We start from the raw sequence: 26,147 nt of genomic DNA on the forward strand, positions 1-26,147 counted from the left end.
TGCAATAATACTTGTACCACCAACCCTTCAGGGTTGTGTGGGAAATATCCCATGAATGTGAGATATAGAACACAGGTAAAATGGGTGACTTGAGTAAAGTCAAAACTTTAAACTTTTAATTTTTCCATTTTATGTATTACTCACAGCAGGGTTGTCATGGGTACCAAGGCACTAAAACCACACACTTTTTTTTTTTTTTAAATAACGTACAGGATGCCATGTACCCACTCAGGAGCGGACACCACCGCTGCCGCCGCTGCTGACCACCAGGAGTGTACCGAGCCTGGAGGCCGGGCACCAACTGGTTTGGCACCACTAGAGATAAGCAGCAGCAAGACAAGAAAACAAAAACAGAAACGTGCTCTGGCAGCCGCCCCACTGGGTCCCACGCAGTCAGGGCCGTAGGCTGCTTCTACTGATTAGCCCCAGGGTGCGGGAGGCACGTCACAGGAGAGGCTGGAGGAGCAGGGAAGCCGCCTAGCAAAGCAACAGCTACCGACTGAGCTCTGGGTGGCAGAAGGCGGAGGCAAGCTGGGGAGGAGGAAGAGGAGGAGGAGGCAAAAGGATCACGTGGCTGCGGCGGCCAGACCGAGCCGGAGGAGGAGGAGGTCGAGAAGGAGGGGACAGCGGGAAGCCCTGGGCTCCCTGATTGCTAGCGAGCCCTAGCCCAGGGCTGCGTTCCATTCATGAAAGCCGCCCGGGGTAGCTGCAGCCTCGGCGGCTCCAGAGGCAGTAGCAGCCGCTCCGCCGGCGGCCCCTCCTCCTCCCGAGCTGGTCGCACCCCCTGCTCTGTTCACCTTCATCTCTCGCCCGAAGATAGAAGGTAGACCAAGGTAAGCAAGCGAGAGCGCGCCAGGGCTTGTGGTCTGGAATTGGTGTGCGCCCCCCTCCCCACTCGGTTTTGCTCCTAAGTTTCGCCGTCCCCCCGCCCCCATCCCACCTCCCAGCTCGCTGCCCCCGCCCCCTGCTCGGTTCCCCCTCGGTCTCTCTCTCCGACTGGCTCGCTGCGGTTGCTCACTTTTCGGCTTTGGTGCATCTCTCGCCTCTCCTTTCTCCAAGGTGGGAGGCCTATCTCTTCTCCAAGGAGAGAGCGGAGAGAGCCCGGGTCCGACCTCTGGCTCTCCCCTGCCCTGCGGAAGGCCGCCTGGCCTGGGGGCCCCCGTGGTGACTCCGGGGCGGGAGCAGGAAGGGAAGCCAGTGCCTAAAAGCCTGAGCTCGTGTGTATGTGTGTAATGTACGTCTATGTGAGTGTCTGCACGCGCGTGAGAGAGCCAGAGGGCGAGGGGGCTTTCTGACCACCAGGCATCTGTATCTCGGGCTGAGGGCTCAATCGCCGCGGTGGGGGGAGCGCCCTGCAGGTTGCTTGGGCTCCCGAAGAAAGCCGGGGCTCTGGCGGAGGGCTCCTTCCCGCGGAGCCTGCCACCTCAGCAGCAGAAGCCGCCGGTTGGCCCCGGCCCCGGCCTCGGCCCGGGAGGAGCGCGGAGGCAGCAGCAGCAGCAGCGGAGGCGGTGGCGGTGGGTGGGTTACTCTGGCGCGCCGGTGTTGACGGGAAAGGGCTTTTCAAAACTGTCCTGGGGGTGGGGGAGTGAAGATTTTCCGTTCCAAACCCGCCTCTGGGATTTCCGGGGACCAGAGGCTCGAATGGTGCTGACTCTTTGCCAAGCAGGTCACGAAAGAGGAAAGAGCTGCTGGCGGACTGTGGAAGCGCTCTCCCGCCTCCCCTCCTTTTATTCTCTGCCCAGCGAGGACGCGGGCATGTGATGCCAATTGAAGCGCTAGGACGAGAAGTATGTCTTCCTGGGGCCGCTCTCCGTGCCGCGGGGGTCGGCTCACCGTAGTTTCTGCTCTTACTAGCACCCCCTCCCCATTTAACCCAAGGAAGGTGGGGGGGGGAAGGTGGGAGGCGGTGGCAGCTCAAGGAGTAAAAAGTAACCAGCTAACCAACAGGTCTCACGCACAAATCCCTCCCAGAGCCTCCCGTGGAAAAACTTAAGTTATATTGGATATCTGGTTTCCAAAGGGAAGAAAGAAAGTGGAGAGGCAGGTCACCCCCAGACATTCATCAGACTGCCTCAAATCTTTCATTTTGTTACCCTCTCTTAATGCCACCGATTGAAGATGTATTCATTTATTTTTTAAACCCCGCCTTCCTCTTCCCGGAAGGGAGCTATTGAGGAACTATTGGCCTCTGAATGGGTTCAGCATCCTTGTGGGTTATAAACTTCCCTGCTGAAAGGTCTGTGATTTCATTCTTGTGTATACTTCCCCCTCCACCAATCACAACCCTTCCAGCCTTCGTAGATGGCTGAATGATTTATTGGGGATTTAAAAAAAACAAAACCGTTGGTGCCTAACCCTCTTAACTGTGAACCCCCGGTTAGACAAGGACAACAGACACCATGGGGAACAAACATAGTCAAAGTTTTTCCAGCTTAGTAGGACCTTTTGTAACCTAAGGTCAAGGAGGATCCAGGATGAGGCATCAGAGTAAGATTTCAATGTTAGCTCCATATTATTGCAAACAAATTACAATGTAGCCTACTATGTGGAGAATCATCTGGGGCTAGGTGTGAATGTATCTCCACTTTAAATGTCACTTCTGTGTTCCATTTCTCTCTGAGTCTGTAGAACCCTTTTCCACTCCCATCTTAACCTAATATCCACAATCTGCTGTTAACTGAAGATATTAGAAAGTAAAATCAGTTTTGCTTCAGGGAGGGTCCCTGGGTTAGACTATCACCTGTATGTGGAGATGCAAATGGTATTGAGAAAGAGCTCCTTCCCACAAATATCTCTTCTTCCCTCAATTCCTTACATCACCAGTTGGAGTTTCATTTGGGTAAAAATCAACTTTGAATCTTAAAATGCAAAAGATCCGTAAGTCTCTCTGTCGTTGAATAGAGTATATGGACACCTGAGTTTTGATTCTGAGCTAATTGTGTGATCTTGCTCAGGTGTGTGTGTCTCTGTGTGTCTCTGTGTGTGTTTAAACCACTGTTTCCTTCCTGTATTGAGCTAAAAGAATCTCTAAGGATTTGTCCAGCACTACCCTTTGATGATCAATGTTTAGACAATATGAGGGTCCTGGGAGATGAGAGGGTGCCAAAAAAATAACATTTTGAAATTTTACAGGGAGCCAGGTTCTGTACCACAATTTCTATAATACATGACCCTCCACTCTCAGAATTTAGGCCACTATAATTAGTACTATAGCTCAGCAACACTATTCACAAGATCATGGGATCATGGATTTACAGCTGAAAAGAACCTTAGAGGCCATCTAGTACAATCCTTTCTTTTTAAAAATGAGGAAACTGAGGCCCATAGAAATCTAATCGCTTACTCAAGATCACACAGCTAACCACCACATGTTCTAATTCCAAATACATATCTTTTCTATCACACAATGCTGTATTTAATAGAATTTAACAAATTAAATACTGCCATATGCAAGACACTACACTCTGTGCTGGGCATACACAACATGTTCCCTTCTCTTGACAAACCAGATCCCTGCTGGGAAGTAGTCGATTCACTGGGGTGATTGGAAAAGTAGCATTATAACTATTTATAAACAGTTAATTCCAAATCTAGTCAAATCTAAATTTTAAAATAGGCAATTTTCACATTATTTAGTGCTTATGATTTCTCTAGCACCTGTATGGCAATGATTTTTCCCTTAATTGATAAGAAAACAAGACATAGTCTAAGAATTGATACTTTTAATCTATGACATTAGATCAAGGAAGAGTTCTTTACCAGAAACAGAATTGTGAATATGGATAACTCAGATTTTCAGTCAGGTCATTCACCAAGTATCTATGAGTTTATTATGTTCCTGGCATTTTATAGGAGATAACAAAGAAGGTTGATTTGGTCCATGCCCTCATTATTTTGTGTGAAATGTGATTTTTCCAGAGCATATTGAAATGAAGTATAAAAAGCTTATTCTAAAGATAAGTTGATTGATTTATGAAATATATAGCATTGCTTGTCCCTTCTTCTGGCACCAATGATTATTGGACTTCAGGCTGGAAAACTGAAAGAATTGTCTGACAAAGTTACCAGAAAGAGTAAAGAACAGTAAAGTTTAAATAGTAGATATTGTTTTAATATTAGGACAGCACAAACTTAATTTAGATCTTACAGTGTTGGAAATAGGATCATTTGAAAATGGTGCATTTTAAGTTAGGCCACTGTTAAAAGGAAAATGGAAGATCAACTTGGTTCCTACTTCCTCCAAAGTCCAGGAGGTAAAATAACTTAAGAGTTACTCAAGAAAGGCAAATTGTTCCGTGGCTTTTCCTGGATGAATGCACTCCAGTCTCCTGAAGTTCTGAACTTTGGAATGCTCAGGGCAGTGTCAAGCCCCAATAATTTGGGTTCCTCTAATTAAACAGGCAAAATTGAGATTGTAGCAAAATTCACTGGAAATTACTCTACATATTGTAAAAACAATGATCTTTACTTCATTAAAACTTTTCTCAAGCGTTTTAGGTTACTTCAACATCTATCTTTTCTGATGTAGTTCTTTATATGAACATTTCTTCAAGGATCAGCATAATAAACAGTGAAATGGAAGAGATTTCTAGAATCCATGCAATTCAGCTGCTTCCAGGGAAACTTTGTCTGAACTATTCAAGATAGGTGGGTGTATGTTCAAGATTCCTCAGCCTTGGTTGATAAATTTTCTCAGTGCTTAAAAATTCCTGAGCATTAGGAAGGTTTTCATGCTGTTGTTTTGTTGATCAACAAGCATTTAATAAGTTCCTACTAGATGTTTAGGATAATACAAAAACATTAATAAAACATTCTCTCGTTAAGGCTGACCTGAATTCCTCCTTATGTATTTAAATTTTTTTATGTGTACTTGAAAAAGAGTGCCTCCTTTTGCCTTTCTCTGTGTGTGTGTATGAACTCATGTTTGTGTAGTTGCCCTGGTTATAGCTATTTAGTGGCTCTGTACCCTTATTTTGGTTTTACAATATGCATATTCTTCACTTAGTAAATTCTTTTACTGCATAGCTAAGCTTTAAAGTCTGCCTGTTTATGGAATAATCAACTCATTAATGAGTAAAGATGGTTTCTCATGGACAGAAAATTGTATAATCATGACTATTTTTGATTAAAACATTGAGAATAAGGTTGCCCAGATTTGGTGGTTTTGATGCAGTGTTGGCTTTGTGGCTTTTTCTTTGCACCCTCTCAGGAAGAGAAGGCTTCAGGATGAACATCTGCTTGTATTTCATTCATTTTTCTGCTACTGACTAGCTGTGACATCTTGGCAATCCATTTAATGACTTGGAACTTGAGTTTTTTCACCTGTAAAATGAGGGGATTTAAATGAACTAGATGATTTTCCAAGGTCTTTTTCAGATACGAGATTCTGTGATTTTTGTTTCATTTTCCCCACTTTGGGGAAAGATGGAAAGAACTAAAAGACAGTTAAGAAATAATATTGCTCAAATACAAGACGCTACCTTTTCAGTCTTATTTTTAATAGATTTTTTATTGATAGATTTTGCGTTTACATTGCTTAGATTTTCTCCTGAATCTCCTCTTCCTCCTCCTTTGAAGGAGTTATAAGAATTTAAAACAGAAAAAGAGGAAGAAAAAAAAGTCAACAAAACTTATCAATGTATATTTTGAAACAAAAGCAACCTTGATGTTATATATAATGTTGCACATGTGTGGTGCTTCATCTCTGCAAAGGATGAGGGAAGAGGAAAGATTTTTCTCATAGCTCTAATTTGGGACCAAGCTTGCCCTTTATAGTTTTACAATACATATTTTTATTATTTTCTGGTTATTGTTTTCATTTGCATCGTTGTAGTCATCATGTATATTATTCTCCAGGCTCTGTTTACTTCACTTTTCATTAGTTCAGATTTTTCCATGCTTTTCTCTATCGTCACGTTTATTGAATCTTATAGGACAATAATATTCCATTATATTCATGTACCCTGTCCTGTCTTATTTCCTTATTCCTCCCCTTCACATACCCTTTTCCATTCTCACTGGCCTGCTAGTTGTTTCTAGTACACAGCATTGCAGAGTTGGCCTCCAGTGTCCCTAATGCACTTCTGTCTTATATGGACCTCTTAGATACCCCTAACTTTGTTCAAAGTACGTCTTGATACAACTTCATACATGAAATTTTTTTGATTTCCCACCCTGAAATTGATAGCGTCTCCTTTCTTTTGACATTACTTTGTACTTACTTATGTATGTACAGATTGTATCTGCCCTCCCCCTCTTCCCCAATAAACAGTCCCTATCTTTTAGGATAGGGATGCTTCAAGGTTGTGTTGTGTGTTGGGGGTTTTTTTGTTGTTCTTTTGTCTTTTCATTCTGGTACCTAACGCAGTATCTTGCTTAATACTTGTTTGTTGAAGTGAAATTCTTAATGGGATTTCAGATATGAGGAAAGTGAAATAGGCATTTTTTCTAAGTGGAGTCACTGACCACACTTTTGAAGCTTAAAGAAAAAAAAAGAATAGAGGTGTTGCCTTTGTTTTATATTCAAACTGTTATGAAAAGGGAAAAAGCCAGAAAGCTACTGAATACAATTAACTATGCAGCTGCCTGACAGACTGGTTACATCATCAATGTCTTTTCTGCCTTTTATTTTTAGATTCAGTACAGTGAGAAAAAGGGCAGGAGAACTGACAGTGTGCATGGTTATTGGGTACACCTTTGAAAATACTTTAGAGTGTACAGGTCTAATATCATTTCGGAAGCTACCACATCTGGGATACATTGGAAGAAAGAGTAGCTCAAAAGTGGGAGAAAAGACCACTTTTAAAGGTTTTGATTTCTAGTCCTTGCTTTTGCAAAGTCTAGAAATATTGTCTAATATAACTGTAGCATTTTATAGTTTCCAGATTTTTTTCTATTCATTTCATTTTCAATATCTCTGTAAAATTTGACTGCAGTATCCTCTCTACTTTAAAGGAAAGTAATTACGTTCTTTAAAAAATCATACACTGTGTGTGTGTATTCAGGTAGTCTGCATTTGTTTCTTAGCATACCCTATACTTGACAGCCAGATTGGAGGTATTTAAAAAGGCATTTATTGCTATAGTTAGTATTATGAAGTTATTGAGAACTGTAATGTACTGTTAGAGTATGTAAGTAAAGTATACTTAGTGCATTAGGATTGTGTTGCATAAGCTTTCAAAAAAATTTGTAATGTTACGTCCCTGATAAAAAACTTGAAGTTCATAAACATTGCCTGTCATCAAGTCTAAATTCCTTTTCCTCATAGCCAAAACTCAACTGTTCCTACTGCCTGTGCCTATCTAACCATACCTGCAGTTACTGTGCTTCAACTAGACCAGTTTCTTTGCTTTCTCCATTTTTGCTTGCTTTTTCAAATTTCTTCTTCTTTTTTACTCTTCATTTCTCCCAAAGGGTTCCTCCTCTTCCCATCTCCAAATAATCAACATTAATTATTTCCTTTGGGACTGACTTTCTTTGACTAACTTTATTTCCACTATTTTTATTCCTTTGTCCTGTAGACTTTCAGCCGTTGTATATTCAGTTTGTCATATAATTTTGCTCTTGGTTTGATGCTTTAGATTTGTTTTGAAATAATGAATGAGGACTTACACTTGATACTTATTGTATGAATGAGTATTTTGTCTTCCCAATTAGGTAAACTCTCTGAGTCAGGAACCATATTTTACTGTTTCTTTTATTTCACTGTCTAGTTTCCCCAACTCTTCAGTGCCCATCACACACATACCCTCCAGGCACTTTGTTGACTTTTGAAAAGAGGAATAGATGAATTATAACAACACATTGGGAATGGGTTAAATGGTCCAACAGAAAAGGCAGATCCTACTAATCACATGTTAACTTTGAAGATTCTTTTGTACTTTGGAAATGTTGAATAGAAGTGAATTTTGACAATATACCCACCAAGCCTACCCCCTCTCCGATTTTTCTAGGTTGGTTAGTTGACAATGGGAGATGATAAAGGAAAGGGTATGAAGGGGGAAGACAAGGAAATGTCTTGGTCTGAATGTTGTATTAGAAAGAAATAGAGCCAAAATATTCTTTGTATGGCATCATAGACACTTTAAAGATATTCTGGAAAATGAACAAAAACTTGAAACTAGGAAAAAAATATTTTTTCAAGAAACATATAAATTTTGTGAAAAGAGAGGAAATTGAAAGGTTTGAGGAAGGAAAAGGTAATAACTCTAAAATAACTGCAGAGACTTCATTTTGAGAGAAGACAGGCTTTCGGTTCCAAATAATTAGACTCCATGAACTATATAGCCTTTTTACCTTTTCCTTTCTTTGATGGGATACAATATTTAGGCCTCCTGAAGGCTTCTCTTCATTTACTCTGAACGGTACAACTTTCGTTATATTTTTTATATTTTTTTTGAAGTATCTTTTAGTTCAGGTATACAGATAAGTCTCAGATGTATGTATTTAGTCCTCTTCCTTCCTAAACTCTCTTCTTGCAATACCAACTACCTGTTAGATATTTCTAACTGGATTTCTCATAGGTATGTCAAATCTAACATACTGAAGCTAGAACTCATTATCTTCTCACCAAACTGTTGATCTCTAAATTTCCCTTTTCCTGTTGAAGGTTCCATTGGCCTTCCAGTCATGGAGGTCTTCATCCTCAGAATCATTCTTGACGGTTCCCCCTTCCTCAATCCTCACATCCAATTAGTTGCCAAGTCGTTTTGAGTTTCCATTTCATCTTCTTTCGGTTCACATGGTTCCCACCCCAGTTCAGGTCATGACTTCCTGCCTGTACTATTTCAGCAGTCACCTAATTGAATTCCCAGTTTCTAGTCTTGCCTCACGTCATCCTCCACGCAAAGTAACCTTCCTGAAGCACAAGTTTGACCATATGACTTTCCTACTCAAGAACCTTCCAGTGACTCTCTATTGCTTCTTAAGATAAAATACAAATTCTTCATCTTGCTATTTAAAGACCTTCACATTCTGCCTCCAGCCTCTTTCTAGGGTGTTGCACATTATTCCCTCTCATGAATTCTGTGTTCTAGCCAAACTGACTTAATTGTTCCACAAACTTGGCATTCTGTCTCCTGCCTTCATGTGCTTCCTACTTCTCTTGCCTGGAATGTCTTTGCTTTAGTGGCTGAGTGGAGAATGGGTTGGCATGGGGAGACACTTGAGGCAGGCGTACCCCCTGGCAGGCCATTGCAGTAATCAAGGAATGAGTTATTGAGGGCTTACACTAAAGTGTGGCACTGAAGTTAATAGGCATTGGTAACAGCTTAGATATGATTGGGGGGAGGGGGAGAGATAGTGAAGAATCTAGGATGACTCCTAAGTTGCCATTCTGAGGGTGGTGGATCCTGAGGGGTGTATCTCTATGGTAACAGGGAGGGTGAAGGGGGGAAAGATTTAGAAGGGAAAATAATGAGTTCTGTTTTGGACGTATTGAGTTTAATATGTGTACTGCACATCTGGTTCAAGATGTCTGAAAGGTAATTGGAGATGTGAAACTGATGATCAGGAGAGAGATTGGGGTAGGAAAGGTAAATATGTCAGTACTCTAGTGTGTATTAGGAGAATAAATACTATGCAACTATTGAAGGGAGAAGTGACAGTGCTTACTGCCACTACTATCTGTCTATCTTTGCTTGCTTGATTGTTCAACTAAATGCCCTCACAAAGAGGGCAAAGAAGGTTATTCTGGTTCCTCTAAATACTGTATGGGAATTAGATGGAGTGTTATTGTTCAGTTGTTTTTTTTTTTTTTTTACTGGTATCTGACTTTCTGTGACCCCATTTGGGATTTTTCTTGGCGAAGATACTGGGGTGGTTTGCATTTCCTTCTTGAGATTAGACCTAGTACCTGTAACTTTGTTTGTTCCGGAGAGGTGATAGATTTATCTTTTCTCCATTCACATATTCACTCCTCCTTAGAGGCAGCTACTCCCATTTACAAGAGGAGTGATTGGAGTTAAAAAATATGGTCAGCTGACATGAAACTGCCCTTTGTGGGAATTTGAACCCATGACCTTGGCCTCATTACTGAATGACTCTGTTTAGTTGAGATAACCAGCCAGTGACAGCAACTCCCGTGAAAAGTGAAGTCAGTTGACAATTTACAGGCCCCTTGCTTCAGCATGCTTCTTTATTGAGTTGGGGTGCTTGGATGTGGGCGCCATCTTCCTGAGGACAGAAATATGCTGACCTTGGTGTGTAAGGTGAGCTGTTCTTATCCGGTTGAATGTATACAATAAAACTGAGAGACTTCCTGCTAAGGTCTTTATGGAAATCTTGCTTAACACTCTTTAAAATAGGGTTGTTTTAAATTGGACTATATCTGCTTATTCCTTTCCTGCCTTCAAGCTTCTGGATGAAGGTTTTGTGAGGTTGTCAGACAAGGCTGCAGAGGTCAGGATTTCATCAGGCTTTGGGGATAGTTTTGATACCCTGAAGGAGGGCTAACAGGTTATGGGCACAGTCATCTCCATTTGGATGATGCCCTATGTTTGCCCACTCTTGTTTTGGTTCTTGTTCCTCTTGTTTTTTAATTACATTTAGTGGAGGGCAAAATCTGCTAAGTAATGCTTATGACTAGTGAGATGAATGTAACAGATCACTTTTGTACAGAAGTTTAAGATTATCTGCCATGGAATAAAAAGTTCCCAGGAGAATTTAGAAAATTATTTCACTGACAAGGTCTTGTAAAGAGACCTTTGCTGTAGATAAGTCATGTATCCTGAGATATGACTGAGTAGGTAAGTATGTCTTCTCTCCTGCTTTATTCCACAGTTATTTGAAATTTTTGATGATTAAAAATTACTAAGAAGATGATAAATGCAACTCTTTCTTATTAAGTAGGCTGCTGACCCAGAAAACTTACTTATTTTTAAGTCTTTCATTTTTCCCTATATTCATGAATAGAAAAAAATGAGAATATTGTACTGGTGTAATTTTCCCTTTGGAAAGGAATAGAGAAATATGAAAATGTGTATAATGTATAAGATGTGACTGAAGTAATGTGTCTTTAAAAAAATAATCAAACAACACATCAAAATTAAGTCTTGTATCCTTCAAATTCATCACCCTAAGAGGCTCTGTTCTTAGTTGTTCCCATGATGCTGATGGTGATGTTACTCAAAACACATTCAGAATTTCTCTTTGGTAAAATTGCCTTTAGAGCCTATGGGATACAATTTTCAGCATGATCAGTGGCAGCAAATTGTCCTTTGGGATGGTTTGATTTTTGGAAATTACCAAAAAGCATTTGTAAAGTGAGTTGTTCTTATGAAGTTGAATGTACGCAAGAAAACTGAGAGGCTTCCCCACAAGGCCTTTATGGAAATCAGACAAGTCAATCATATTGAGCAATACCATTTAATTGTGATTATAAAATAATGAAACTGATTTTTCTTGCATTACTAATAAACTTGCTATAAAGGTGCTTCTAAAAGTGGTGTTCCCCTCCCTCCCCATAAAACAATTAAGCAACAATAGCAGTATTGTATTGAGTATAATAAGGTAGCTAGTGGCTCAGTAGATAAAAAACTGAGCCTAGAGTGAGGAAGACCTGAGTTCAAATGTGACCTCAGTCACCATAGTAGCTGTGTGGCTTTGGGCAAATAACTTGACCTCCCTGTGCTTCAGTTTCCTCAGCTGTAAAGTGGTAAGCATAATAATTGCACCTACCTCACAGGGTATTGTGAGGATCAAATGAGGTGATTGTGGTAAAATACTGAGCACAGTGCCTAGAAAGGTGCTATAAAAAATGCTTATTTTCCTCCCTCCCCATTAGAATAAGTAGGGATAAGTCTATAGGTAGGCCACAGAGGAAAAACATTTCCTCTTTATAGATTGTATGTGACATGTACATATCTATACATATACATACATATATGTGTACATATGTATGCATGTATAATGAAAAAAGAAAAAATTGTATTTTAGAGCTGGAAAGGACTTGAAAAATAATTTTATCCAATACTTTCATTGTATAGATTAGAAGACTATAGCTGTGAAGCCACGTATTTTGTTCCAAGTCACATAATCAATTGTTGACCAAGATAGAACTCTTGGTACTATGTTCTTCCCACTGTACCACACTGTGAGAAAGTCGTTTTGGGCAAAGGATATATAATTTCTAATTTCTTCACTTTTGTGTTTTGCCATAATTATATGAGGGCCCAATAAACTAATTGAATCCCAAATTTGATTTGTAATTGTAAGTTGCAAAATAAAGCTTCTTGTGAATTTTTAATTTTAGTTTTGCTAAAAGAAATCTGTAGTTTGTAACTGTGGATTAAATTTAAAATTTATATAATTAGTTTGACATTCTATAGAAGAGTGTTTTGCCATCCACACTAAATATAAAGCCATTAAACCTGGGGAAGGGGGACAAAGGAATTGCAACAACATGACAGCAAGAGAACCTTTGTCTCTCACAAATATTGTTATCTCTTCGGAGATGGAAACAATTCTTCAGATATCTCCAAAGTTGCTCTCATTCTTCAGAGACTAAATACATCTTAGCGAGTTGAAATTCAGACACTGGAAACATTTAACCATGAAGAGTAACATAGATAACTTTTCTTTACTGACATATCTGTTGGTGGTTTTTGCTTTTGTCTTCATCCCAGGAAGAGAGGTTAGAGACAGCTAGTTGTCACCAGTATTTGTGGTAGCAAGACTTTGAATATGAACCATACCTCGGGTACTTACTTTGTGACCCTGGGGACTCTGTCTGCTTCAGTTTCCTCATCTGTGAGATGGGGATAATAATAGCACCTGCCTCCCAGGGTGGTCATGAGGGCAACATGACATAATGTTAATGCTTTGCAATCCGGTGCTCTATAAATGCTAACTCTTATTAGGGGTGTTCACTGTTATTGTTGTAATTATATACTCTTATCGTTATCAAAATGTGTGTTTATTAAGACTTGTCAAATGTAGATCTCTGCCCCATTATGGGATGATAGATTGAAAGCTGGAAGGGATCATACAGACCAACTAGTCCTATACCTTCCCATGTTTCAGATGAAGAATTGAGGCCCAGAAATGTGAAGGAACTAGTTATGTAGAAAGTAAGTGGCAGGGCTAGAACTCCAGATCTGGTGTTCCTTCTACTAAGCTATGCTGCTTTTCATACTTTGTTTCTTCCTCATATTTTTTTCTTCTTAAAATGTCCTAAAGGAATCTAGCTGGTACATTTAAAGACCCAAGGAGAGGTGACTAGCTTATTAAAATGTGGAATTTCCCAAATAAAATGACTAAAGAAATTCTTTAGTTGGCATTTTAATTAGGAAGGGATGGATAGATGAGAGGTTGTATTGATGGTTATAGATTGTTACCTATTAACTCTCAAGGGATGGAAAACTTCAATTTTCCTGAGCTTTCAAAGTAAGTTCCTAAAATGCTTGTTTGCCAATTTTGTATTTATAGCGACTATTCACGAGAGGCTCTCTGGCATTGCTTAATGGATCGAGTATTAGACTTGGATTCAGGAAAAGGGGATTTGAGACCTGTCTCTAACACACTGGCTGTGTCATCATAAACAGTTGTTTAACCATCACACACACGCACACGTACTCGCATGCCTCAGGCAGTTCTCAGAGACAAAAAAGTTGTATTCATGGAGGAGTCAGTCTGTCAATAAGCATATATTAAGCATCTACTGTGTATCAGGCCATATGCTATGTGCTAGGGACACAAAAAGAAGGAAAAGTTAGCCCTTGCCCTCAAGGGCTCACAATCAAATGGAATTCCCATGTTGAGAAATATCACAGGTCCTGACATTGATTACAGATTACTCATGTAACAAATATTGCATGCTTTGTTACTTCAAGATACCCATAATCTCATCTGTTAGCACTCTTTCCACTAACAAGTATAAAAATTACTGCACACCTTAGCAAATGGTTTCATGAGTTGCTTGACTGAATATATATTTACCAGTGGGCTGAACTTTTAGACCCTTGTGTTTATTTAATCTTGATTGGTCACTCTGTTACTGAGTTTCTACTCTACCATCAGAAGCAACTAGGTAACACAGTTTATAGAGTGCTGGGCCTGAAGTCAGAAAGACCTGAGTTCAAATGTGGCCTTGAACATTTAATAGGTGGGTGACCTGGGCAAATCACTTATCCTTTATCTGCCTCAGTTCCCTCAGCTGTAAAATGGGGATTATAATAGCATCTACCTCCTGGAGTTGTGATAGTGAAATGAGATAATATTTGTAAAGCACTTAACATAATGCCTGACACATAGAAGGCACTTAATAAATTTCCTTTCTTCCTTCCTTTGACTTTATATAGTGCTTGGGTTCTGCTGGCTCAGGGTGAACCTAATATCACATAAAGAGGCCTTAGATCATATTTTTAGTCTTGAATACAGAAATGTCAGATATTTAGAATTCCAAAAGAGATAATGTGATTTTTAGGAGACTATGCATAAATTCCTGACTCTACATAATTAATGAAATTAGGGTTTCAAATGTCAGAATGCTTTTATTTTAACCTCTATAAAGTAAAGGAGAAGATTACCAGCTTTTTAAATCCAAATTGTTCTTATCTTTCTGAGGTTCTCCTTACTATCCATGAGCATTAGATAGCTGGCTAGGGGACCTGCCCCTGCCATCTGATTTGATTTTCCTCCACTCCTTTTCTCGCTTTCCTTCCCCTAGCTCCATTCCTGCAATTGCTTCCATATAACAAACTAGTCACTCACGACTTCCTGCTCCTTATCTTGATCCAGAGCTGGTTTATGGTGGGAAGATTTACAATGCCTGGTGTTTACCTCCTTGTAACTTTCATGACTTTTGGGGCCAAAAAGTACAGTCCTAACCCTCCTCTTCCATATGCTAAACCCAACCAGAGTCCCTTCCAAAATATAATGCCAAAGGTCCTTAAGGTGGAGTCTATAAATTTGCTTTTTAAAATATGTTTTGATAAATGTCTTTTAACCTAATTAGTTTACTTGGTAATCCTATGCATTTTATGCATTTAAAAACTTTATTCTGAGAAAGGATCCGTAGCTTTCACCAGACTGCTCAGTGAGTCCATTTTTTGTTTTGTTTTTAAAGTTTAGAATCCCTGCTTTAGGCTAAGGTGCCCCATGAGTGTCTTGAAGCTGGAATTGTCTCTGCTCCCACCAGGGGAGGTAGACTATTCCATTTCCAGAGATAGGTTCCCAGCCTCTGAAGTTGAAACTCTGAATTCATTTTCAAATACAAACATTGTTACATTATTAATACACTATTTTATTTCAGGTTTTGTGGTCAGACCTGAGAATCATCTGCTTAATGTAGTTTCCATCTGAAAATGCATTCTAAGTTTTATAACTGATTTACAAATAAGCTTCAACTCGCTTCCCAGTGGGAAATAATTATCAGAAGAGAAGAGAACTCTAACAAAAAATTTATGCTCCAGTCTTATATCACCAACTACCTATTGGATGTTTAGGATTGGTGCCATAGGCATCTCAAGTTCAGCACATCCAAAACAGAACTCCTTGCCTTTTCCTCAGTCCCTCTGCTTCTGAATTTCCTCATTTCTGACAAGGGTACCACCATCTTTTCAAGTCACTTGTTTGCAGGCTTGGTTTCTTCCCCCACTGATCACTTTCATTTGTTTCACTTATCTCCACATCTTTCCCTCCTCTTTGCTGAGTCCTCCTCCTCCTCCTCCTCCTCCTCCTCATCATCCGTCAGGCCCTCATCACCTCTGAATAGCTTCCTGACTGGTCTTTCTGCTTCAGCTGCCCCCTCACTCTAATCTATTCTCCACACAGCTGGCAAAGTGATTTTCCAAACATTCAGGTCTTACCATATCACTCCTTCCCCCAACTCAGGAACTCCATTCATTTCCTATTACCTCTGGAATCAAATATAACCTCCAGCATGTAAAGTACTTTGAAATCTGGCCTCTTCCTAGCTCTCTAGTTTTCTTATGTATTACTGTCCACCAGGCACACTAACCTTATATCTAGTGCTCCATCTTGGTTTCCTTGCACTGGCTGTTTTCCATGTCTGGAATGCTCTCCTCAGGGAGATGCCCCTAAGATTCCTTAACTTCCTTCAAGTCTCAGCTCAAAGGTCTCTGGTGCCAAGGTGATAGTGCCTTCCCCTCTAAGGTTACCTTGTATCAATTCTGTCTATATTTTGTATACAGTCATCCCTTTTACATTGTGACTTTCCCCATCACAGTTGCGATATGTAGCTGACTGGCAAAAGAATTTCAGTGAGAATTTTAGGGAAGTTTTGTGGAAGATAAAGGTGACACAGAAAAAGTTTAGAAATTCACAAACACATAAAATATTTGTATGGTATTGTATATCAACATATTTTCTCTTTTGATACCATAATAATTCAGGCTTCTCTGGTACGAAGGGTGGGCCAAAAATTTTTACTCTGATTTTTCCAGATTCTGGGGGTGGGGGATGGAGTGCCACACCCCTAATCCCCATGATGTGGAAGAGATGTGTAACCGTTTATGTATATGATCGTTTCCTCCGTTAGAATATTAGCTTCTTGAAAGCAGGGACTGTTTTTACGTTGTTCACAATGCCTACCATATAGGTGTAGAGATAGGGAGGGGACCTTTAATTTCACTGATGTAGAGATCTCCATGGATATTGGCACCTTCTTTGTGACTTAGTTTTATAGAATGCCTAGAGCATTGAATGATTAACCATGCCCAGGGTCACATGGCCAATATTTGTCAGAGGTGAAACCTGAACCCAGATATTCCTGACTTTGAGCTGGCTCACTATCCACTATATTGCTCAGTATCTAGGGTCCTAGCAATATCAGTGTTTGTTCAATGCTAGTGGATTGATTATTTGTTTTTCGAATGGGCCAGAAAACAAGTTGATTTCACTCTGAATGGAACAGAAATATAAATGTCTTACCATGAAGAAATGAAAAATAATTTTGCATTGTGTTTCATTAGCTAATTACGAAGCAAGAGAAATTTAATTGTCCTTATAGTTTGTCACTATCTTTTGATGATTCTTTGCCTAGGTGATAAAATTTTTCCTGATTGTATTTTTGCATTTTGTGTACTTGGGGATATTTTGGGTTAGTTTTTCAGCCCTCATGTTGACTTTACAAGTTGCTGTAGAAAGCCTGAAATACTAGGACATTTTGTTCTCAAGAAGTACTCTAACCTTTTCCTTATCAGAGACTCTGGAAGAGTTTTAAACAGAAACAGTTATGTGTACAGTCCCTTCCTTCAGAGAAAGAATGAGCTCAAGATCTACAGCAAGTTGTCCATCAGGTTGTAGGACAGCTTGGCTGAGGATACTAGGTATAGATCTGATGGGTATTTCCTTTCATCTTCTAATTCAGGGCTTCTTAACTTTTTGTGTCATAAAGCCCTTTGACAGTCTGTGGAAATCTATTGACCCCTTCTCAATAATATTATCAAATAATTGAAGGAAATGTTAAATTTCAGTTAGAAGTTAGTGAAAATAAAGATGTATTTTTCTCCTTCCATATTCATGAACCACTTGAAATCTCTCCCTAGATCCTTTGGGGGTTCATGGGCCCCAGCTTAAGGACTTGTGCCATAATGGTTTGAGATAGAACAATTCTGAGGTAAGAGACAGGATGAAGCTAGATAACTTTTCAGTGTGACTTTTCTTTTGGTTGATGCTTTGGAAATTCCCAGGATAATTAGGTAAAAGTTAGTTAGAACAGGTTCTGATGATCCCAAGGTGGTAGCTGAAATTTTCTCGCTCATCATTTCATTTCAAGTTGACAAACATTTCTTAAATAGTAAGACACTGCATGAAGCACTAGAAATACAAAGAATAAAAAATTGACAACTATTCCTATCTTTGTGGACTTTGTTTTACTAGAAGATACATCTGGCACTTGAATAAGTAAAGACAATCTTAAATTGAGAAGTTAGTATTAACAGTGGGGGACAGGGAGAGTGGCATGTGCAGATCAAGAAAGACTTACTTTTACAGATGGTCTCTGATTGAGCCGGGAAGGAAGCTAAGAATTCTGAGAGGTAAAAGTGAAGAAGGGACTCTGGGCACAGGGGGCAGCCTATATAGAAGTGCCTCTGTGGGTTTTGGGTGAAAGAACAAAAGGGGTTTGTTTTAGGCAACATAGGAAATTGGGATGAGAGTTCCAGGTGGAGATGTCCAAAAAGCGGCTGGTGATACAGGACTGGAAGATAAAAGAAATTTAGGTCTCGATTTATAGATTTGGGAATTGTCTACATAGAGATGGTAATAAGAGGTAATGAACTCACTGAAAGAAATGGTGTAGAGTAAGGAGAAAAGAAGACCCAGAAAAAAGCCTTGAGGGAAACTATGGTTGGGGAGCATGAAATGGGTGATGATCCTGCAAAGAAGAATGTGAAAAAGCAATCAGGCAAGTTAGAAGGGAACCTGGAGAAAACGGTCAGGGAAGCCTCCTGGACACAGGGAAGCCTCCTGGACAGAGTGTCAGAAGCTCCTGTGAGGTCAACTATAATGTGGACTGAGAAAAAAAAAGCTAATTTCACAGTTGAAACATCATTGATAAGCTTAGAGTGAGTAATTCACATGCAAAGGGTTGAGAAGTGGGAGCTGAGTAAATGGAGGGAGTAAGTATACACTTTTCTATGAGTTTGGTGATGGGAGGTAGAAATACAGGAGCTTGAATGGTTGTCAGGGTCAAATGAATTCATTTAGCTTTGCTTCCCTGCCTTTACTGTATTTTCCCTTATCTGTGTGGCCATCTTCTTCCCATTTGGAACTTTGAACTCTGACCCTGGGACCAACCTAGGTTCCTCTAAGCCAGACTTGATCTTACCTTGGGTGACCTTTTAAAAGTTTGAGAGTCATAATTTCTGGGTAATTAATCATTACCATCTTATTACTAAAAGGATCAGTGACACTCTTGAATGCCAAAGACCCTCTCATGGTGGTAGGTTCACAGTTTGATGGTGGCAATCAACTCTGACTGGTTAACAATTAATGAGAGAGAATGAATATTACAATGAGAGGTGGATCTGTTGTAATGAGGATCTTGTTGTTACACTGAGCATCCAGATCTCCATCAAAGGACCTTATCATATCATATCACCTGTCAGACCAAACAGATAATCCACATTCCCCCACCCACCACCTAAGTAAACACAATGAGCTGAAATCCACCCATTTGCCTGAGCTTAGAATTTGTTTACTGTCTTTGATCGGTTCTTAGCCTGGGTAAGTCTTTGCCCAAGATTCCCTACACTGGTTGGTTTCTGAATGAGGAAGCAGAAAAGGGAAAACCTTGGTCCTAAATAAGTAATTAGTTATTAAATAAAATAGAGAAATAATCATTTCTGTCACTTGCTGAGATACAGGCCTCCACTTCACTTCCTGACCATCTCCATGCCATACTGCTGGGTGGTTCTAATGTTCCTCTCCTTTCCAACACCCTTTAGATTTTGCCCTTCCCCATTAGAAAGTGAGGTTCTTAAAGGAAAGAACTATCTTGCTTCCTCATATTTGTATCCTCAGAACTTACTTTGGTGCCCGGCATGTATAAAGTCCTTAATAAATAATCTGATTATCTATTTATCTGTCTGTCCATTGATGGACAAAACTGTATTCTCAACCTTACCTTACTGTCAGTTAAATACAATGAAAAAAGTGGCTGAAAAAGTTTGAATGGATTGTAGAATATTCAAAATGAAAGAATCATAGAGAATCAAGCTCAGTGTTTTTATTTTACATGTAAGGAAACTGAGACCCAGAGAGGTTAAGTGATTTGCCCAGATCACTTAGCTAATTACTGATATAGTGTGAGCTGAGACCTGGATCTCTGTTATACTCTAATGAAAACATAATATGACCTACTGATAAACCTCTCCACCATCTTTTACGTAGAAAGAACCAAATACTATTACAAAAACGCATCCAAAGACCACTTAGTAGTGTAATAGGATTATAAGAAATGTTCTGTGTAACCAGAGATCAGATGAAATAACCTAACTGCCAGTTGTTCTGACAGAGGACAATGGGTGTTCCTGTATGCTGTGGCATCTTAAACTAGGATAAAAGCAGGGTAAACTGGTTAGGAGCTCTTCCATGGGCAGGTGGATATGAGTGCTTTAAGAACACACAAAAATAGTAGTATGAAGCATTTTCTCTTAGCTTTGGGGAAATTTTTTCATCTTTTCAGAGAAAAAAATCAGATTATTTATATAATTTTTGAGTCTTTTGGGGTAACTTTCCCTCTGTTCTCTTTCTTTTTTGATCATACCTGCAATTTAATCAGTGTAGGTCCTTCTACCTGGTAAAGAACTCTCACTACCAGTACAAATCAGCATTTTCTCTGAAATTGACATTCTTAGAGCAAAGGCTGGGGCATTGGGAGGTGAAGTGATTTGTCCTGAGCCCCAGTATGTGCCAGAAATAGTATTCGAACCCTAGCCCTTCCGAGGCCAGTTCTTTATGCGCTATATCTTACTGCCTTTCACTCAGTCATTATGAAGGATAAATGACTGATCACTCTGTGCAGTTTTTGGAGGTGTGATTTGCTTCTTTGCAGCACGGCCAGAAGCATACCTCATGGGCTGTCCGGAGAACCATCTGGGACAAAATTTTAAAATAATAACAATAAAAGAAACCTAATTGTGCTTGCACTGTGACCTTGTTATCAAGAATGTGACAGGTACCTTTTGGCCCTCAAGAGTGGGATACAAGAAATAGGTGTGACTTAATTCCCTCATTGCTGGGTGAGTCTGGATATCACGAAATCCCCAAGAATGTTTTGGTTATGGTTTGGGGGGGGGGGAAGGAAAGCCTCAGGGAGCAGTCTTTGAATTCAGTACCCCTGAATCCTTAGCAGAGAAAAAAATCTATGTCACCTTGGAAGTAGGGACTGGGGAGGGAGAGTGGGGCAGAGCTTACTGAGCATTAGAATGGGGAAGGCTGTCTTGGGGTAAATTCCTATTTTTTCTTCTCTTCTTCCTCTTCCTCCTCCTCCTCACCCCTCCCATTCTAAATTTTGGCACTGTGGACAAAGTTCTGATTGCTCCATTCCATTCTCCTTATGACCTTGCCTGTATTTCATTTCAGAACTGTTCTCATTAAATGATTTTTTTAAAGTATCTAACAGAATTTAAAAAAAAAATCATAGTAACCTAGTAATATCTCTACCCAAATGCTTATTCTTATATAATTCAATTTGAAATTTTTTTGAGAGTCCAGTATATGGTGTTTTCCTTCAAAATAATAATGTTGGGGACAACCTTGAACTCCAGTGAACCCAAGTGGAATATCTCTTAGTTACATCAAAGGAGACAATAATTGTAGAGCACTTAGCACAGCACCTGGAACATGGTAAGTGTTATATAAATGTTAGCTGTTACTACATTTCGGAGGACTAGAACCAGAGTGAATAAAAGAGATCGAAGTAGAAGGATTGAGTAAAGGGTTAAGCACCAGTGACCTTTCATCCAGTGAAGCCTACCATTTCTCTTCTAACCTCTTTCTTTCTCATTCCCAACTGTCCAGTTGTGGTGGGTGTGTTCATGTACTTGAACATAAGAATATGAACTGAGAAGACCCTCTACCACTAGATTTGTGACTTGGGCTCATCATTTCAGCTGTCTGGGCTCTCATTTCTTTATCTGTAAACTGAGGAAGTTAGACTAGGTGGCCTGTAAAGTACCTTCTAGAGCTAAGTCTGTGATACAGTTATGCCCCTTTCAAAACCTCTGAAGTTCCAAGATTGTACTACTTTCTTGCCTTTGTTTCACTTTCCCCCTTTTGCACTTTTTTCTTTCTCTTTATTTGGCGTTATCTTTTTTCATTGTCCCTTTGAGTTTTCCTTCTGTTCTATTTGCATGTAATCTTAGATTTGGAGTTGTAAATGACCTTTGAAATTGATATAGTCCAACCCTCTCATCTAGTTTAACACTCTCATTTGACAGATAAAGAAACTGAGGCCCATGGAGTTTTAGTGACTCGCTGAAGATCATACAGGCATAAAGCAACAGAATCAGAATTTGAACATAAATATTCTGACTCCAGATTCACTATATTTGTGGCATTCCCTAATATATCTTTGGCTACATTTCTCTTCCTCATTATCAATTTCTCTTCTTCCTTTTCCTCCTTTCCTTTTATGTTTTTTTCCTTTTCATTTCAATGAACTATTTACTACCTTATTCCCTGTCTTTTTTCCAACCTTTTTCTTTCTTTGGTCTTTGTCCTCAGTGTCCCAGGTAAGGTTTTCTGTTGCTGCCACCTAATGTTAGGGTTAAAAAACTACAGCATGGAACAAATAAGGAATCTACACAGTTTAATATTTATCATATAATGATTTATTTTTAATGATCTTTTTTTCATTGTGTAAGACATTTGTATGCTGTCTATATTCCCTATGCTGTATATTCAACTAGACTGCAAGTTTTTAGAAGGAACTTTTTGATCCACTGTTAGCACCTCTGTACTGTAACTCTTAAAATATGCTATATAAAATGAGACCTCAATAGATATTTTTGAGTGGCTTTATGATAATTTTCCTCTTCCTGATTTTTTTAAATGATTGGTTTTGTTGAACTTAGAATTATATGCTTTATTCAATAACCCTTATCTCTTGGTGGTTTGTGATATTGAGGTGGGAGAAAACTTTACTACTAATTTCCCTTACAAATATTTAATAATTAACAACAGTAATAATAGCTACATACCAGTCACTGTGCTAAGCATTTTTTACAGTTATTATGTCAGTTGATTCTCACAACAACCCTGGGAGGTAAGTTCTGTAATTATCGTCATTTTACAGATAAAGAAACTGAGGAAAACAGGTTAAATGATGTGTCCAGGATGATACAACGAGGAAGTAGTTTTGAAGTTGGGTCTTCTTGGCTTCAGGTCTAGCACCCTAGCCACTGTGCTACCTGACTGCCTTAATTTTGTCTGTTCATGAAAAGCATAGGGATATATGGATAGAATTCTTATGATGCATGGAGTGATAATGAGAATCAACTCCTTCACAATAGAATGATGTTTTTTCTAGAAAGAAGATGACTTTATGATCTTGGCAGCTCCATAGCTACGTACCAACTGTGACCTTAGTTTCCTCATCTGCAAAATGAGGACTAGATAACCTCAAAAGCCCTCTCTATTATTATCATTGATTCTGTGCTAGAAGGAACTTTTCTATAACATTAATTTTTTTTGTAGTATAGAACCTGCATCTTACCTCATTACGCTTACCTCAGTAAATACTGAATTGTCTGCACTGACTTCACTGAAATTTCTAAGTTTGCTTGAACTATGTTATTTTAGGATTTCCCCCCTTTGGGTTTAAAAAAACAAAACAAAGCAAACATTGAACCATTTTTTTAAAAAAATAAAAATTGAAAAAATCTATTTAAAGAATTTAAAGAAAGAAAGTAAAAGTTTTCTTTTCCCCTTCTAAAAATTTAGCCTATTTACTACCTGAACAATCCTTGGCAGTAACTTAACCTCAGTTTCCTCATTTGAAAACAGAAAGTTTCAGGCCTGATGATCTCCCAGTTCCATTCCAGATCTAAATCTATGATCCTATGATTCACTTATCAGACTCTTAAACTCAAGCACCAGAGGTCTTACTCATAATTTAAATGAGATTTTGGACCCTAATGATGTGACACAAGTAAAAAGTTCTATTTGTTGTTCAAATAGATCTTTATTGGGCATATGAAAATATTGCCCAGCTCTTTGGAAACACCAGACCTGCTCAGAAAGTGACTGCTGATCATTTTTTTTCTTAGATAATTCGTTTGTTTATTTCTTCACTTGTGTATGGTCTTTTTTTAAGAGTACATGATAAGTTTAAAGAATTATTAACTAAATCCCTGTTAGTTTAATGGAAGTACCAGTGACTGTCATGTGATTGGGCAGGACTGAGCACCTATCAGTATAAACATGTGGCAAAGTCTGTCCCATGCCACTGCTTATCTTCTACCAAGGGAGAAGGGCTGAAGCAATTTAAGCAAATCTTATTGGTGAAGAAGTCTCATGTATTGACTTTTTTTTTTAAGAGCCATTTCCTTTCAGTTTTAAACATATCACTGTGTCTGCAAGGCAACAACCCTCTTTCAATCTGGATAATAGTTGCAAGTTTTTATATTTCTAATTTAGAGGTGTGTTTTCATCAATACAAAAGACATGGTTGAAGAGCTAGTTTAACTTTAAAATGTTCTGCTTAGAAGATGAGAAGGAGGAGAAGGAGAATACTGATGAAGGCAAATTAAATAAACCTGATAATGTTTTTCTTGGAAAAACCTCTTCTGGTATCCTGGTGAGTTATATTTGCAGATATCTATTTTTTCCTTCCTTTGTCTAATGATTGAAGTTGAATGGTATAGGGAGAAAAATAATGTTTTCTTTCCTTGGAAAGTTTTACATTGGCAAGGGGGAGTTGTTTGGTTGGTTTTACTTGTACAAATGTCAATGAAAATTCAAACAAATTCTTTATGAATGTGTTATTTAGGTGATACTTTGCCTATGTAATCTTAAAAACTTTCCCTTTTTCTTAGTTAATACTTTGATCTCTAACCTTTTGACTTATATGTTAGAGCAATATTTGATCATTGGCCTTTCCTTCTCTTTCTCTACAGTACGACCTTTCTTTCCATCATCTATATATTTTGTTACTTCTTTGATTGTGTTACCAATTCTCATTTCCTTACGTATTCTACATTTTCCCCTAAATAGCAAAAAAAAAAAAATAGTACCTACTGTAGTTTTGTTAAAGTTTGTCATTCTTAAAGGGTTTTTTGAGGTTTGGAACTGTTAGTTTCACATTCAGTTTTCATTGAAGCTTTGGTAAAAAGACACATAAACTTGTATGGGAACAGTTAGAATGAGGGAGGAGAACACAAAGACAATTTAACCTGGATCTCAAGCTCAAAGAGGGCCTAAAGTTTACCACACTGAGAGTGTTAGATTTGTGTGATCAGGTTTACAATTAATTTTTACATTAGCTGGAAACTAGAGTTTTTTTCAGTAAGGCCATTTTGCAAGAAAAGACTGAGGAAAATATTTGTTAAATTATGACTGCCCTTTTTGGGATGTCATTTCTTGTTTGTTTTTACTATATCTTTATGTTTAAAATTATAACTAGGGATCTCAAAAACTAGTGGCCTGGGCTTTTGTGTACCTCAGAGAAAGACTGTGTGCTGTTGACTTAAATAATCTTTAAGTGTTTGTGAGGCAAATCAGTGTTTTGAAATTGGCTTTCACTGCATTACATATTGTAGTGAAGTGTGAAGGAGTAAATCTTTTTTTTCCTTTTCTGTTCTGTGATTCAGAACAGAAAGTGTTATTAGTTTAAAACATGCAAATGAAGTGTTTAAATTTATCTATCCAGAGTTTTCTCTTTTAGTGATAGTATGGTGATACCTAATATGAATTATAGCATAAGGCTAGTTAGTATTCCAGAGCTCTGTATTAACTAAATGCAGGACAGCTTAATACTCAGAAGAACCTGACAGCTATCAATCAGTTGAAAAATTTTAATAGTTTCACTTTGAAATAAAAATTTTCATCCTATCTCTATTTTCTTTGCCTTGTGGATTATATATGTGTGTGTGCATGCCCTCAGCATCAATTAACTCAGCCTCATCATTTGAAGTATTATTAAATTTGGGATAAAGCAGTGTTAATTTAACTTGTGTCCATGCATTTCTCTCTTAAGTAAAATTAAGTGATATTCATTTTAAAGAGAAAGAGATATAAATTGACATTTGACTGTCTTCCTATAAAAACAACAAGCAAAGAGAAATGAAAGTGACTATCTCTGAGTCCTTTGTTTAATATCCAGGCTGACCTTAGTTTTAATGTTCATTTCAGTTCAGCTGGTGTTAGTTTTCCCAAAAGCTTTATTGCTACTATAAACCTGCTATCACAGTGACATCATGACTTGGCTGCTTCTTCATTTCAAATGCTTTAGTACAAAGATATACTTGTTTAGTGTTTTCTTACTAAATGTGATGCCTGTTATCTATGTGTGAGCCCAACTTGGGAACACTAGAGAGAAATGTTTTCCTCCTAGAATGTACTGTAGCAAAGTAAAAACAAATATAAAGATTGCAAGGAAGTATAATGCTGTACTAATTGGGTTTTTTATATGTAATTTTTTCTTATGCAGTAAAAAGTACATATATATATATATATATATA

The 26,147-nt window shown here is 38.7% G+C and overlaps 1 protein-coding gene across 3 annotated transcripts in view; it reads left to right on the plus strand.

The window, feature by feature from the left end:
* Positions 1 to 428: 428 nt before the first annotated feature.
* Positions 429 to 26,147, plus strand: part of LPIN2 (lipin 2) — a 101,809-nt gene continuing 76,090 nt past the window's right edge. The window contains exon 1 of one of the 3 annotated variants that reach the window (XM_072604314.1): positions 429 to 833. Coding sequence is in view for 1 of the 3 variants with exons in the window: in XM_072604313.1 (XP_072460414.1) it covers positions 24,161 to 24,265 (105 nt within the window). In the remaining 2 variants the exon portion in view is untranslated. Of the gene's footprint in view, positions 834 to 873; positions 1,060 to 23,913; positions 24,266 to 26,147 lie in introns of those variants that run through there. The other 2 variants (XM_072604315.1, XM_072604313.1) reach the window with 2 other exon arrangements.

Source organism: Notamacropus eugenii, chromosome 4 (assembly GCF_028372415.1).
Source record: "Notamacropus eugenii isolate mMacEug1 chromosome 4, mMacEug1.pri_v2, whole genome shotgun sequence".
NCBI lineage: Eukaryota > Metazoa > Chordata > Mammalia > Diprotodontia > Macropodidae > Notamacropus > Notamacropus eugenii.